General features: G+C 35.8%; 1 protein-coding gene across 7 annotated transcripts in view; it reads right to left on the minus strand.

Moving 5' to 3' along the window:
- Positions 1-4,808: 4,808 nt before the first annotated feature.
- PPP1R12A (protein phosphatase 1 regulatory subunit 12A) overlaps positions 4,809-16,705 on the minus strand; it is a 183,153-nt gene continuing 171,256 nt past the window's right edge. For all 7 annotated transcript variants that reach the window (XM_043966758.1, XM_043966755.1, XM_043966759.1 and 4 more), the window contains 4 exons: positions 15,527-15,631; positions 12,609-12,656; positions 9,593-9,643; positions 4,809-6,572 (listed from right to left, as the gene is read on the minus strand). In XM_043966758.1, coding sequence (XP_043822693.1) covers positions 6,486-6,572; positions 9,593-9,643; positions 12,609-12,656; positions 15,527-15,631 — 291 coding nt within the window. In that variant the 3' untranslated portion in view covers positions 4,809-6,485. The remainder of the gene's footprint in view (positions 6,573-9,592; positions 9,644-12,608; positions 12,657-15,526; positions 15,632-16,705) is intronic.

Below are 16,705 nucleotides of genomic sequence, written 5' to 3' on the forward strand. Positions count from 1 at the left end.
ATTGCCTATAAAGATGTTCATGTCATCTCCCTCATTCTCAAAAAATCTTCATTTAATGCTTCCCTGCTAGCAGTGGTCTCATATCTCTCTTCCCTTTTGTGGCTAAACTTGAGAAATGCTTCATTAAGTTTCTCTACTTCCTTTCCTCTTAAGTCTTTCCTTAACTCTCTACAATCTGGCCTCCCACCTCATCACTCAACTGAAACAGCTTTCTCCCAAGATACCAACAATCTCTATGGAGAAGGACTCATTTTCCTTATCACCTCCTACACTTACATTCTTAATAAAATCATTAGCTTTTATTTGGTTCATTCCAACTTTCAGGGATTTTGTTGCTAAGGTAAGGTTTTGTACCTCATATAACAAGCTATTATTCTTGTTCAGTGACCTTTTTTCCATAGCTCTCATTTTCCAATTTGTTCTTCTAGCATTCTCATTTCTTTTCATATTTATTTCCTCTCTAGTGCTCTTAATTTATAAAAAATCATTTAAAAACTCTTGCTTCTTGTCTTCCAGGAATTCTAGCTGAACTTGTGTCCAAGGTTTTGTGTACAGATGTTTTAGAGCAATTCTCTTCTTCTGGGTTTGTATCTTGACAGGTCTCACCTCTTTATGGTGGCATTTTTTGTTTGCTCATTCTTCCAGTCTTATTCCCAGAGTTTGGACTTTTTGTTAGGTCCAGGATCTGTTCCTTTCTGAAGGAATTCTCAACTATGCTTGGTTCTGTTTTCTGTTATCTTAGATTCTTCTTCTGTTTTTAAAAGAATTTGATCAAGCCATTTTTCAAGGATTTCAGAGATAGCTCAGAAACTAGAGGTATGAAAGATTTTGGTGAGCCCAAACCAGTCTGATCCAGGGCAAAGTCTGAGCATTGTCCCCCTTGTCTGAGCTTTGTAAGTTCCCGGCCTGGGTTTGGATCTGAGGAACATTCCTCAGGGATTACCCTTCGTTGGAACTTCAGTAGACTGCTATTGGATTCAAGCACTGTCAGGCAGTTGGAAAGTTCCTTAGGTTTAGAATGACCAACCTGTAGACTCTCCTTTGGCCTGGTTTTGTTGTCCTGGGTATTCTCTGTGTGCTTCAGAATAGCCTAGGAGCTGGAACTGAGAACCCGTTCTGCTCCTGCAGTCAGAGCCACATAGCTCCTTGCTCAGTTTGCAGTCAACAGCCCCTTGACTTGGTCCTCCACTCCTGGGTGCAGATCCTGTTTTCAGTCCATACTGAATTCCAGAACTGGAAACATGAATAAGTCCAAACTTTTACCTGCAGCATGAAAATTGTTTCCAGTACATCTTGAGAAAGAAGCCATCCATTCCCTGCTTAAAGTGTGACAGAATGGTTAGCTAATATGTTCCCACTTTTTGTACAAGGTCAGGCCCCTCTGTGATAAATGTGGTCCCTTCTTGTGCTGGTGCACAGCTCCAGGTGTGCTATGTAACTAGCCAGACCAGGGGCCACACAATTCTTTTTCCCTTTGCCAATCTAGGCAGGAAAAATGACTATTTTTTTTTCCCTTCGATTTCTTGATCAAGATCTGTTCCAGTGCTTTCTATATCTTTGTGGAGTAGTTATTAGGGTAAGTTCAGCTATATCGCTTCCTCCCATTGTCATCTTGGCTAGACCCCTCCTCTCTTTGGAAAATCTGAATTCCAAGATGCTGGTTCTATTTACTGTGTGCCCTTTGGGTACATAATCTAATCTTTCTAGGCCAGTTTTTTTATTTTACAAGATTTAAACTAGATGATTTCTATGGAAAGACTCTTGTAGCTGGACATAAAATTGGTTACCTTTCCAACATTTCCTTTATTGATGATGGAATCTTATGCCTGCATCTAGCAAAAAACATGCAAGAAATTATCAATTACTCCTTTTTCAAAGTAGAGTAGAAAACTGCTTGGCTGTGTGTGTACTTCATACACACACACACACACACACACACACACACACAGAGTGTAAAAATAGCAATGAATACTTGCTACAGTGGAAGAGCACTGGATTTGGAATCAGACAACCGTTCAGATGCTGGCTGTCTTTTCACTATTGGCTTGGCTTTGGGTAAATCACTTCTACCTCAGCCTGTTTACTCATCTCTAAAATAAATCAACTAGATGACCTCTATGGTTCCATTCAGCTCCAAATTAATTATTTAATTATTATAATGTGTGGAAATAGCATTGAATTAGCCCAGGTCAGGGCACTGGCCTCTCTCAATAATGTATGTTTGATAATGAGCAAGTCCTAAGTTTTCTAAGCTTTGTTATTTGTAAAATTAATAGGTGGCCTAGCTCATCTTTAAAGTTTCTTCTAGCGCCACAATTCTATTACTAAAAAATCATAAAAAAAATACAGATTGTGTATTACTTAACATTCTGGAAAACTACACAGAGCCCAAGGTACCGATCAACTGATAGGTGCCACTAAATAATGTTAACAAAGTGGAAATATAAGGAAATACAGCTTGGCATGTGGAACACAGAGAGAATGTGGAGACAAAAATTTGGTATTTCAGCTGACCAAATCCCTCTAACAAATGGATCACATGGACCTCCAAAGGAATTAAAGTCATCTAAGAAATGGAGAAAAATAACTCACATTTCCAGGGGGGTTAAGTTTAAAATCTACTCTAGTAATGTTATTCTAACCTGGACTGTTATACATAATCAAGAATTCCCTTGTTTGATTTTGGGAGACATTATATAATCTGCAGATCTGCCTTGCTCATAATTCTATTTTGCTTACGCCAATGTGAAAATGTTTTTAATCACTGAGTACTGATAATAGAAGTAGGCGAGGAATGGGCAAACGTAGAACCTTTTGGTCCAGCAGGTAATGAAGAGTTGCCCAAGTTTCTTTTTAATTTACTTAAAATGACAACTGCAAAGGTCTCTAAACAAACATAAATATAGAAATATTTCATTTTTGTCTAGAAGCATCCCTTTTAATGATCGATCACCAAACCTAGGACAACTAATAGCAAAAGTGCCTGTAGTATCCATTAATACTAGTGTTTCCATATAGATTCTGATTCTGGCTGTGAGTCATGAAACACTCTAAGTTCTGAAAAACCGAAGGTGAGGATTACCTAAAGGGCAATGGAAAGCCATATGTTGGACATGAACAGGATACAACACATTAAAAATAAGGAATTACAGAGAAGTTGGTTGCAAAGGAAGAATTAAGATAAACAAGGGATAGTCCGTGTCCCATAGATGGCCTCAGGATGTCAAAAGCACTTGACGAAGGATTCCATCCTGCTAGACATGGTCTCCAGTACCATAGAATTGGAAGACTTAGTTAGGGCTGTAATCTGCAGCGTTAGAGGGATACTCACATTACTAGATGAGATCAAACATCCAGTGGAGAACTATATAATTTCCAACATGCTTTAAATCAGCGATGTATCTGGTATGGATAGACTGTCCAAAACAGAATTGTCTCCTGTATAGATTTTTATACTTCTATGTTTACAACTATGAAACATGAGCTTAATAAAAGTACTAGAAACCATTTACAGCTTCTTGTGTTCTAAAGCAGCTGTCTTCGGAAATTCATTTCTATATTCTTACTAGAAGATAAATAATCACAAAAACCTCACCCTAGTTTTCAGATTCTGCATACAGATCGAGGTGCATAAAATGCACAAACACTTTCCCCAATGGGTATGTGGATTGTATAACAATTACTATTACAATTATATATGCATGGACAATGAAGTGTAATTTACCAAAATATTGCCATTTAAAAAAATAACCTGGCAACCATGCTATGATGAATAAAGCTTTGACGTTGAAGAGAGGACAATGTGGCTTCAAGTCCCGTTTCTGACGCAGAATGGCTGTGTGGTCCAGGGCAAGTCACTTAACTTGTCAATACTTTCCCACTGTGGCCCATCTTTTTTTTTTTTTTTTTTTTTGCAGGGCAATGAGGGTTAAGTGACTTGCCCAGGGTCACGCAGCTAATTAAGTGTCAAGTGTCAAGTGTCTGAGGCCAGATTTGAATTCAGGTACTACGCCACCTAGCTGCCCCCCCTCCCCCCACCCCCCGCCCCATCTTTTAAGGCTAGCAACTGCAAAAACTGGACGAGCAAGTTTTCTCACTGGATGTTCCATATACCAACACTCATCACAGGTCTGGACCAAAAAAATACAAACCCCCAAAGGCCCCAAGCAAAAAAAAACTCATAACATAGATCCAAATAAGTTAGTAGGGAAAAAAATGCCTACCTGGGCATTAAATATTAAACTCAAAACAGAATTTAACATGCCTTCAGAAAAGTTTCAGACATTTAAAATAGTTTTATTTATTTTATTTGTATATGTCAAAATACATTTTTTCCAAAATAGTGGGTTTTGCAACTAGTCTCATGCAGAAACAAAGTCTGCGCAATACTACCAATTAAATCAATATAGCACAGTAGCCATTCAGTTTTAGATACAAAGAATAAATAACCTAAATACAAAACACTAAAATATTAGAAACACGTATTTAATCATTCTTCACAGGCATCCAAACATCACGAAAGATCATCCTCAGCATGCCTAACTGTTGCGCAACACCGTAACAGGTTGCAGCCACTCAAACTGATCAATTATCTGCATATTTTACCTCAGACCATGGAAAGTCTCTATATTCAGACCCACCTTTCATACAGTTCAATTATGACAAAAGAAAAATCCCCAAACTATCCTTGTACCTTTAAAAATCAAGAATCCTGAGCTTGGTAGTAAGAGCATAACCTTGTATCTTCATAAAACCAATCAACAGAAAGACAATGTCCTGCTAACCAAAATACCCCCCCACCCCCCCAAATAACCTAAATTAGGCAGTTGAACACAATGACCTTTTTAAATGAAGGGGTACAAATTCACATTTAATATAGTATACAATATAATCAATAATACAATAGCTACTTCAAGCTTTACAATGTACAATTTATTTTAATGGCTGAACTGTTCAGTGGTTTTAGGAGACAGATTATGTGCCAGGAAGATGTCTTATTTTCACATGGTTAAATGAAAATATAAAAGCTATTTGTATCTTAACAAAAGACATCTTTGCTTAAGTACTCTTTTTTTTGTTTGTTTTGTTTTTGTTTTGTTTTTTTCTGAAAAAGGCCACTGAAATGTACAAAATGGTCTGACATGATGGTGGTGGTATCAAATTAGATGCCCCTTCACATGGCAATAACAGTGCATTTAAACATTAAAATGAGTAATGGATTAGGTTTGGAAATGATTTAATAACATTACTTTGGCTAGCACAACAGTTTCGGACAGCACTCAGATAAATACAGGTATGTGAAATGTAGTGAAGCAATTATATTTAAGCAACTTTAATTATGGTGAACACTATCAAATGAAAACTGGAAAGAAAATTACTTTACAGTAGAAACCTTTTGTAAAGATAGGACTCCATAAAATGCATAATATTTAAATTCTTGATACCACAAAGTTTGCAAATTTTAACACTATTCTGGAGTAGCCTACTTTGCATGAACAGACATTTGCAATAATGAAATAAGTCAAGCATGCCATGTGGTAGTTTAAAAATCCAAACAGTACACTTATTGATATATACAGCATCACTCAGTACCTGCTAAAATAAACGTGAAGATTACAGTATTCAACATCTTACTCTACAATTTCAAAAACAAAAACAAAAACAAACCCAAAACAAACCCCAAACAAAAAACATGACCAATGAAAGCAGAAAATAGGATTTGTGGAATTCTAATTTGAATTGACGTTAAAGCATTTCATATAAGAAATAAATGCATATTGCACCAACAGTGAAAGCAAATGTTCCACCAAGAATTTCTGTTCCAGGTGGCTAAACAACACAATACTATATCACTATACAAGGATGTACTTTAGAAGGCGTGTTCTTTGCAAATGACGAAGCTGTGAAAACACTGTACAAGGGGCTGGGGGAGGTCTGGCACATGAATAGTTAAGAAGGGAGAAAGGCAAATCCAAACTTAAGATTTAAAACAACAACAAAAAATGGAATAGAAGAAAACTGGAAGCTGTGGCACAACATCAAAAAAACATGTTGAGTAACTGTCTTCTGTGAGAGCTGAAAGCTTTTGTTGATGCAAAAGTGTTTCTGTACAACTAAGGCTTACTGGTTAAATATCTGAGGCGCATCTGGCCTTGAACACTTTCCTTATATATGTTGTAGCTGTAAACAAGATTTCTCAGTCATTTTCATCTTTTCAGCAGCTGCATTAACATGAAACAATGGTCTTGGTGCAAAAATGAAGCAAAACCAAAAAACCAAAACCAAAAGAAAAAAAAAATCAAAAAAAAAAAAATCAAAAAACGTCAAAAACAAACCCCATAAAATAACCCACAGATAAAAGGGCATTTGGCAGGATATTTGAAAATGACAGCCTTGAAGGATTCTTTCCCCATGAATCCCGTGACTGCCAACTATGGTCCACTGGGGTTTTAGTATGTGCAATGTCATTACTTGCTGCTTTTCTTTTATTTGGAAAGTTTGCTTATAACTCTGATCAAGGCCCCATTTTCATCTTTTAGCCTCTGGTTGTCTGCTTTCAGGTCTGGTAGCATCTGAAAGTAAAAAAAGAAGCCAAGGTTAACTGTAGGAAAGCAAGAAATGAAACAAAGGGGTAAGATCTCAGTGCAAGAGCCAATACTGCACTCTAGGCATTTTAACAAATGTTACACTTTCACCACAAACAAAAAGCAAGCTGTGTCAGTTAAATATATTTTCAGTGGCTAAATTAGATGGAACAGCATTAAAAAGTCAGTCATCTTGGTGAAGAAATTTCTAATTTGTTTAATAAATGACTCAATCAGGTTCTCTAAAGGCAGGGAGAAAAATTTGAGATTCATTTTGGCTTCAAGATTAAGATTCAGTCTACACTAGTACTATATTTTATTACTATTAGAAGATACTGCCTTAGAAGTCCAACTAGGAAAATGGCTTTCTGGTTTCTGCTGAAATCTCAAATTTTTTATTTCTTGTAAACTATAAAGCACTTTGCATTGTGTGTGTATAGTATATTCAGTTTACAATATCTTTTTAGGAAAACACTGATAAATAATATCTTCAATAATAAGACCAAAACATGTACAACAAATAGGGTGAAGGCTTTCTAGAATTGCTCAAAATAGATGAAGATGGAGAAAAATCGCAGAATTTTTTTTCTGATAAAAACAAATTTGGGAGAAGGGTGAAAAGAGAATGAATACTTTATCAAGAATTATCCATGGTACAGTCAATACCAGTGTCAACTATGAAAAGGCAATTTGACTTGAGCCTTTATGATTTTGGGGGGAGGGAGGGGAGAAAGGCAGAAACAAGTTAGGCTTAGAAATACCAGAGTAATTAATTTTAGGGAAGAGCAAACAGTTCTCACTGGCTTTCCCAATGACAAATACTTCTCTCACCATTGAGAAATTATACTTTCCAGAGTTCTTACATCTACCATATTATTCCACTATATAACATCAAAATACTGATGAAACTGCCTATTAACTTGAAATGTAATAGTATTATTCTGAATGAAATTTATTTTATTTTTTTGCAGGGCAGTGAGGCTTAAGTGACTTGCCCAGAGTCACACAGCTAGTAAGTGTGAAGTGTCTGAGGCTGGATCTGAACTCAGGTCCTCCTGAATCCAGGGCTGGTGCTTTGCCACCTAGCAGCCCCCCTGAATAAAATGTTCAGGCAAACCTTGGGAATGAAAATGTTTGATTATAAAGGAAAGACTTCTATATACTTCAACAGAAAACATAACTAAATAAGGTAAAGTTGTTATTAAGAAATGTAGTTTTGATGAAAACAGGAATAACAAAGAAAGTGAATATAAGCCAGAATGGGTCTAAAATTAACGGGGAAGAGGAGGAATAAGGAGACTATAAATAATACATCTGTTAACTAAGAGGACTGGATATCCAGGATTCCTTTCAGCTTTAAATCCTGTAACTGACTTATCAATTTTAAACTTTTTACTATATCCCAAATGTGGATGTCTCTCTGATCAACTTAAAACCCACGCCTAAGACTGTTAAAAAGACACTATGAAAGAAAACTGTGGTATTAAAAACCAAAGCCCCAAACCCAGCAGACTCCGATACCTATCGAGTACAGATTTTGGAGTAGATTTATACAACTAACAAAAATCTTTCATTCGATTCTTAAATCGTTCCCTGACTAATGTGACTGCATTAATGTGACTGTTTTAATGTGACTGCAGCTCATCAGTTGCCATGAATCATTAGTGATCACTCTCTAAAAACTCCAAGAAGCAGCATGCATAATTAAAACAGTTACATAACAGTCTTTAGACACACAGGCATTAATGGTAAAAGCAGGCCCAGCACACTAAAACTAAAACAGAAAACACCTGCCTGGCTCTACCAAGAAGAAATGAAGCAAATACAAGTTACAACTTGACAGCCTGTAGGTGCCTACAGGACCCTGATCGCTTGGCTACCACTCTGGCCAAGGCCCTATTCTCAGTCACCAGTCGCTCATGTAACTTTCTCAGAGTCTGAATTTGCTTTATTTGATGTAGGTTCTGCAGGAATCAGAACACAAAGAAAAATGAATGAGAAGAGAAGGAGAAGAAATAGCACAACAGGTACAAAGAAAAGTAGAGGTGAAGAATAAAAAAATTATTCTTAGAAATAAGTCTTGCTAAGATCTTTAGAAAGAGGATATAGTCTTAGAGTATACTTCAGAAAAGCAAATGCTAGGTCACTTAGAAAACCCTTCAGTCTACAATGACAAAGTAGCTTATTTCTGACATTCCTTTTTAAAAATTTTATTACACAGAATAGATATTACATTTGGAAGTTAAAAACTAAAAGCACCAAATATACCAGTTTAACATAAAACAATGCAATGATGTCTAAGCACACTTCTCAAGTCCCCTTGCAGCAATTTAAACGTTTTTACCTAGTATCTTATTCTTAATTATTCCCAAAGTAATACAGGTCCTTATCCACCTTTCTGGTGCTCACCTTTTAGAAAAGTGGTGCATCCTTTCTTGCATTTCTACTGATCCCCCTCCCCTCCTTATTCCATTGTAAGCTAGTACTGAAAAAACTCAAAGAAAAAAACCAGGTTGGAGATTTTTCTCCCTAAATGTATAGATAGATAAGTAATCTTTCCTACATTAAATGAAATGTATGAGAAATACTTAGGTAGTAAAGTATATTTCAAAAATAAAGAAGTCAATATTACATTCAATACTTAGGAATAATTTCTATACCTTAAAATATAGAACAATTTCAGACTTATCAATGCAAATGGAGAACAGATTTATGGCTAATCCACTGACAATTCCCAAACTTTATGTGACCATTATTTTCTACACCCATAGCTCACAAGGACTGTGAAACTATGAACTTTAATGACTGAGTTAATTTAATGACTGAGCTTATTTCTGTAATAGAAAACCCACTGAGTGGTCTGGTCCAAAATAAGAAGCTAAGTAGGAAGGAGAAGAGAAGGGAAGGCATGAGCGATCTAGAATCTGTATCATTCAACTTAATGTTGTTACTCCAATGATGATATGCCCTAAACATGAACTCATTTTAATTAGCATTAGCTTACTTACTTTGAGTTCTTCTTCCATTTCAGATATTCTTCTTTCTAGAGCTCTTCGTTCCTAGGATTGAATAATGTGCTAAATATTACTAATAACAAAATAATCACATTTTAAAAAACTTTTATATACACAGTGAAATAGTGATACAAGATTTTTAAAAAATCAACTCAGGAGCAGTGTAGACAGAAGATGTGATGCAGGTGATGTGTAGAAAGCTTTCTAAAGTTTGAAAAAATGAAATATCAAGACCTGTTTTTAATATATTTCTATTAACAAATAATCTTTTCATTAGAGTTGAAATGCTGATAGACACAATGCTTCATACCAAGTCTTTTAAAGATGTTTAGGTAAACTATTTTAGGTAAAATTATAGAATAGATTATACCACTCCAAAGATGAAGAAATTCATATGGAAGTTTAAAAAAAAAAAGCCAAACCCACATATGCACACAAAAAGAAACCCCAAACGATTATGCTGAAGTGGTTTAAGCAAAAAAGCAGACAAGCAAATGTGAATAAGATGATGTTATACTTGGAAAATTTGATGTCTATGCTATTCATATCTACAGTTCAATTATTCTTCCATAGTGATAATTCAACTAATAGATTATAGAGGCTTACTTCTAAGTTGATTTCTTTGTGTAGCATTAATGCGGTGGGTCTAATTTAAAAGCAACTGCAGTAGTTATGTTTTCTTGCAAAGAGTGATTGCAAAAGCAGCATACGGTATATTAGGGTAGTGTTGGTTGGTTTGTTTGAATTAGCACACTGAGGTGTTATGCAAAAAGCGAGCAGCGGTAACTGATGTGCTATAAAACTTTGGTTAGGTCATACCGCCCAGAAGATACTGACTCTTGCCGGTCACCTTTCAGATATAAACCATTTGAATTTAGTTTAATCATACTGAAGCTCTTTTTATGACAATCTGTTTCCCAATTAGTAACTACTGTCAATATTTATTTAGTAAAAAGCGTTTATTTACTGCCATTGTTAATTGTCTTTATGATTTTATTCAACTGATTTTTAAAACCTACTTTAGCAGTCTATAAACATTCTTACAAGCAACTTATCATTCCAGTATTGAATATGCTCAAGAAACATCACACACATACACACACACCTTTATAAACTCCCAATTATATTAATAACACCAGTTCCTGGTGAAGAAGCCCATCATCTCTTTGCATTTCTCTAGATATTGGAATGTTTTTTCAAAGAGTTCTCACAAGCCTCATTTCATATATTCTGAAAATCACCCTATAAGCTAGAATGAGCAATGTTTGCTTATCCCCATGTAACAGATCAGGTGGTATTGCACTGAGCGTGGGATCAGAAACGTTTTGTGTGTCGTGGATGCTTGCCTTGGGAAGTCTGGTGAAGCCTATGGACTTCTCAGAATGTTATCCAAACATGAAATAGAAAATAATTAGATTACAAAGGAAACCAATTCGATAGAAATATCAATATAATTAGAATAGTCCCACCCTAGAATGAGGCCTCCAGTGTGAGAGGATCTACATCTATGAATGCCAAAGGGAAGAATCCAAGATGATACATCATGATTGGGTTCTGCCCAATCATCAATCAAGTATCTACTGAAAGACACTGACAAATAATGAAATAACCCAGTGACATGAAGGGGCTTCCAGGCAGGCACAGCAGAAAGCTCCCTGCTTAGGGATTAGGGGCCTGGCCTTGGGGGTCCTGGGGCAAGTCATATCCCTCTTTTTAGGGCTCAATTTATCCTCATTTAGGAAGCTGAGATGGATGGACAAGATGGTCCCGAAGGAGTGAACCTGACGTTTTGTTTTATCTTAAACTTTAAAAAACACTGTTTTTCCCCCAATTAGAAATAAAAACAATTTTAAACATTCATTTTTTTTCTTTTCAAAAGTTTTGAGTTCCAGATTCTCTCTCTCCTTCCCCCACCTTCCCCTTCTCTGAGACAGTAAGCAATCATATAAAAGGTTTCCATATTAGAACTTCACATTTCATGGATCATTTGTAGGAGGAGGTTGGTCATGAAGGAGATCTGAGCTCATGTCATGGTGGGAATGTGTGTGTGAGGTTGTTAGAAAAAGCAGCATGTTTTGTATTCTTTGTTATTCTGAGACAGCCATTGGCCTCTTTTCTCATCTTGTCCAATACTGGCAAATACATAACAGATGACTGTATTATAACTGTGTTTCAGAGATAAAGAAAACTTAATGTTTGTTAAAATACTGAAAGGACACAAAATGGATATTAAGCATCAACAAGAAATTTATGTTTTCTTAGAAATTTGCATTTATAATCTAGTAACATGGAAGCTAAACTATTCAAGTAATACTTTTTTCATTAATAAAGGAGCCTGATGAAACAGTTGTCTCCAACTTAAAAATGATTTTTAAAATAAGAATGGCTATTAAAAATTAAAAATCTAACTGGTAATTTAACACACAAGATGTAATTTTGCATACGAAACACTAAAATACTATATTTATTTTTACTTTTGTTTCCCTAAATTTGTTTCTACAATAGGGAGGAGAAAAAATTTCAGATTCACCATTTTTGGCTACTGAATCTATAAATCAAGAGAGCACAGCTGCTATAGTTGAAAGCATAATTGTATTTTATAATTTGAAAATAATTCTGATTTATATCTATGAAAATTTAACATAACATAGTAATAATGGAATTTAAAGGCTGTTTTCCCCAAAGCACAGTTTAAGGGAACAGACTTTGGGAATAAAAAATGAGCTTTAATTTTAAAGACAGCAAAACTACATCAAATTGGGCATGTCTTTAAGTACACTACTATATATAATACATGGTATGAAAGGATGGCATTTACACATTGTTTTCAATTCACTAAAAACATTCTGGAATCAGGAGAAAACTTTATAAAAACCCCGCCCAGCATCACTTAGCTTTTATGGTATTTTTACACCATAAATTACTATAGGATTTATAAACTTCCATTTTAATCCCACTGGTAACCAAGGGGAAAAATGATTCTCAGTTCAACAAAACATTTGAAGCTTACCCTTTTTTCCATTTCCAAAAGTGACCTGTCAGCAAATCTTTCTTGTCTCTGTAATGTAAAGTTAATATATATAAAAATAAAGAAATGGGAGAGGGAAATGTTAAAGGGAAAAGCAGCACCATGCCTTTTCCCTAATAGCTATTAAAAGAAAACATGGCTGCAATCCAAGCACATTATCCTAAAAAGCTTAAAGTTAAAAAAAAAAAAAGACCAAACACACCAACGACACAATTATTTTCTTTTTCTAGATGAGCAGTGGAAGGAAAGTGACTGAGGACAGTAAAACCCCTTCTCTGTCTAACTTCTGTTGCTATTTCTTTTGTCCGCTTTTGGGAGTAGTAATAACTAGTAATAGCTAACATTTATTTATATGGTGCTTACTAGGGGCAGCTAGGTGGTGCAGTGGATAGAGCACCAGCCCTGGAGTCAGGAGGACCTGAGTTCAAATCCGGCCTCAGACACTTGACACTTACTAGCTGTGTGACCCTGGGCAAGTAACTTAACCCCAATTGCCTCAATCAAAACCAAAACCAAAAAAAAGTTTATGTGGTGCTTACTAGGGACCAGGCATCATGCCAAGTGCTTTACAAATATCTAATTTTATCCTCCTAAAAACCCTGTATAGAGAAGGTCTGAATATAGAATTAGCCAAGAAGAAAAAACAAGGTTAGTAGGGAAATATCAAAAATTAAAAAAAAAAACAAAACAAGTAGGAAAAAGAATGAATGGTCAAGTGGTATCAAACTCTCACATTTTAATCTGACTCCACAGTTGACATTGCAGTCTTAAGGTCGAACATTAGGCCTCTAAAGGCTTAGATGCTATAACTCTGCTCCCACCAACATTTTAAGCACCTTTAGTTTTAGAAAGAATTTATGACTATAAAGACTATGACTACTAAAATTCCCCATTAAAATGGAAATACAGTATAGATTTTTTGCTCATTAATGTCCTTGCTTAATAAATGTTGACAACTATTTCATTTTCATGTGGAGGTCCAAGAAAACATCTATATTGCCAGAGATGGTATACTGTTGCTACCTAAAGATATTCACAAAATTTAAGTATTTATGTAATTTTGACTACTATGTATACTCCCCCCCCCCATTTCACTATTAACTTAGATAGATGCGATGTATTGTTATAGATATTTGCAATGGGAATATTTTGCTTCTCCAGAGTGAAAATGAGGAGAAGGAAGGCAGTCAAAGGGAAGACCAAAAATAAATATGACAAAGGAAGAAATGGCATAAATCAAGAATGAGGAAAAAAGGAACATGAAGAATTCATTGGAGAAAACACCAGCACTAATTAAAATTTATTTTATCAATGAATCAACATTCATTTGATCACTTAATTTTCCTCTGGCTGCTCTACTTTGGGATTTAGACTGATTTTACCAAGACCCAGAAAGCTCTCACCATTTGGTCAGATCTCACCAGCCATGGTACTTCATCTCATCACAACCCTCAGTTTCTAAAACTGGAAGGTGGGGCCATGAATTCCAAACTTCCTAGTAAGAAGGGATTCAGCTCAGACATCTGTGATCTCCCACCTGGCTGCTCTACTTTGGGAATTCTCTGACCGACTTCTTTACCATTTCTCTCCCTTCCCATTATCTCCTTTTGCTACCTTTTGTGTGTTGACTTTCTCCATTAGACAGTAAACTCCTAGAGGGCAGAGGTGTGTTTTTGCCTGCCAATCAATGGATAACACCAAGTACATGTTAGGCACTGTGCTAAATGCTGGATAAATGTTGTCTGGAGCACTTACTTTAAACTTGACATTTAGAAAGAATCAGCGGGTAAACCCACTGTCAGATGTATAACAAGGGAAAGACAAGAGCTAACAATTTAGGTGAAGAGTTCCAATTGTCACATGTCCAAGCCTTGTTAAAGACACTCAGATACACAAAAAGTTTACAAGAAATGGATCATTTTTGGAAAATGGACCCTTAATTTCCTTACACATACACGATCCCAACTAAGATGCCAGCTATCAAGCAAATATTAATTATCATTAGTCCTCCTCCATTAGTAATACTGCAAACATAGGGTGTTTTGAACCCTTAAAGTTTGATGTTTTAAAAAGGAAGAATAGTTTAAAAGCAGGACCTTCTTAAGCTTTTTTAGGAGTGTAGTGAACATCTAAGGAAATCTATGGACTTCTCCTAAGATAATGTTTTTAAATGCATAAGGTAAAATACCTACTAGGATTAAGAAAGAAATTATAGTGAAACAATTATCAAAATATATAAAATACCCCCCCGCCCAAGTTTATGGACTCTCAAGTTAAGAACCCTTGATATAGTAGACATTTAATAAATGTTTTAATTGAATTTTGCCTCCCATAAACATTGCAAGAAACCAAATAAGCAGGGCTCAGAACAGAACTGTTTTAAACACAAAACACACATAACTTTGCCCAATGTTAATTAAAAATAATGTTTAGCCATAAAATTTAAAAATACTGCTTATGACTAGTTATAATTTGCAAGGAGAGGGGCAGCTAGGTGGCGCAGTGGATAGAGCACTGGCCCTGGAGTCAGGAGTACCTGAGTTCAAATCCGGCCTCAGACACTTGACACTTACTAGCTGTGTGACCCTGGGCAAGTCACTTAACCCCAACTGCCTCACTAAAAAAAAAAAAAATGCAAGGAGAGAGAAAAAAAGACCCATATTATGAGAGGACAGGCTTGTCAATCTCATTTACTGCAGCAAGAAGCAAATGTGGCATTTCCTGTATTATCTCTGAATTCTTTTCTACCCTTTTACCAAAAAAGGAATCCACTGTACCAAGATCCCATAATTTTAGTCAGAACAATTGCTGGAGATAATCCCAATTCTAATTTTTAGACTGCCTGAATGAAAAACATGATATTCACAGGCTCTATTAGAAATAAAAACAGAAGAACAAACCTGGGTGGCCTTTTCCAACTGTAGTTTAAGCTCTGTCAGTTCCATATTTGTATCATGTAGCTGTGTTTTCAGTTTTTCATTTTCAGCTAGGATTTGTTCATAAAGCTAGGACAAAAGACAGGCTAGAGTTAGAGACAAATTATCTTTCTGATCTATTATTTCTGTCCAAGTATTTAGGATTTCATCCCAATAACTGCTCTCCTATACCGATGGAGAAAAATGAATATAATTTTATATGATATGTTTACTAGGTTATAAATAATTCCCATACCAAATTATCCATATAAAAATTCTATGATAGTACTATTTCTATGTCCATGAACAGAAAATAAACTTGTTTGAGAAAGTGTTAGGGGGCAGCTAAGTGGCACAGTGGATAAAGCATTGGCCCTGGATTCAGGAGGACCTGAGTTCAAATTCGACCTTAGACACTTGACACTTACTAGCTGTGTGACCTTGGACAAGTCATTTAACCCTCAATGCCCCCCCCCCCAAAGTGGTAGACATGTCATTTATAAAATGTGAATAGTAAAAATATTAAAGCCTTTAAAAGGTCTGTGAGAACTGCCTGTCGCACTGAGGAGTTAAAGGATTTGCCATGGTTTAAAAAACATGTCAGAGGTAGGATGTGAATTCAGGCTTTTGACTCTTAGGCCAGCTGTTTATGCTCTGAGATACACTGCTGTGTAAGCTCTCAAGTGCTAGAGAAATGAGAACTTCTTTATTAGTAACATATTGCATATGGATAGAATTCTGTACCTGTATGAAACATTTAACACTTTCTGCCTTACGAGTTATTTGAACAATTGCTCTCTCTTACTAGCTATAACCTCTTAGTTGTAGGAATCGTATTAAAAAAAAAAAACACCTTGCATGCCACCTTACACAAAATGGGCCTTCAGTACATATTTGTCAAATAGTTTGTTTAAACTTCCTGACTATACAATATTAGAAAACCTAACATAGGTAGATGTGGGGCAGCTAGGTGGCTCAGTGGAGAGTTCTGGGTTTGGAGTCAGGAATACTCATCTTCCTGAGTTGAAATCCACCCTCAGGTACTTACTAGCCATGTGGCCCTGGGCAAGTCACTTTACCCTGTTTACCTCCATTTCCTCATCTGTGAAATGAACTGGAGGAAGAAATGATAAACCATTCTAGTATCTCCACCAAGAAAACCCC

Source organism: Dromiciops gliroides, chromosome 5 (assembly GCF_019393635.1).
Source record: "Dromiciops gliroides isolate mDroGli1 chromosome 5, mDroGli1.pri, whole genome shotgun sequence".
In the NCBI taxonomy this organism is placed as follows: Eukaryota; Metazoa; Chordata; class Mammalia; order Microbiotheria; family Microbiotheriidae; genus Dromiciops; species Dromiciops gliroides.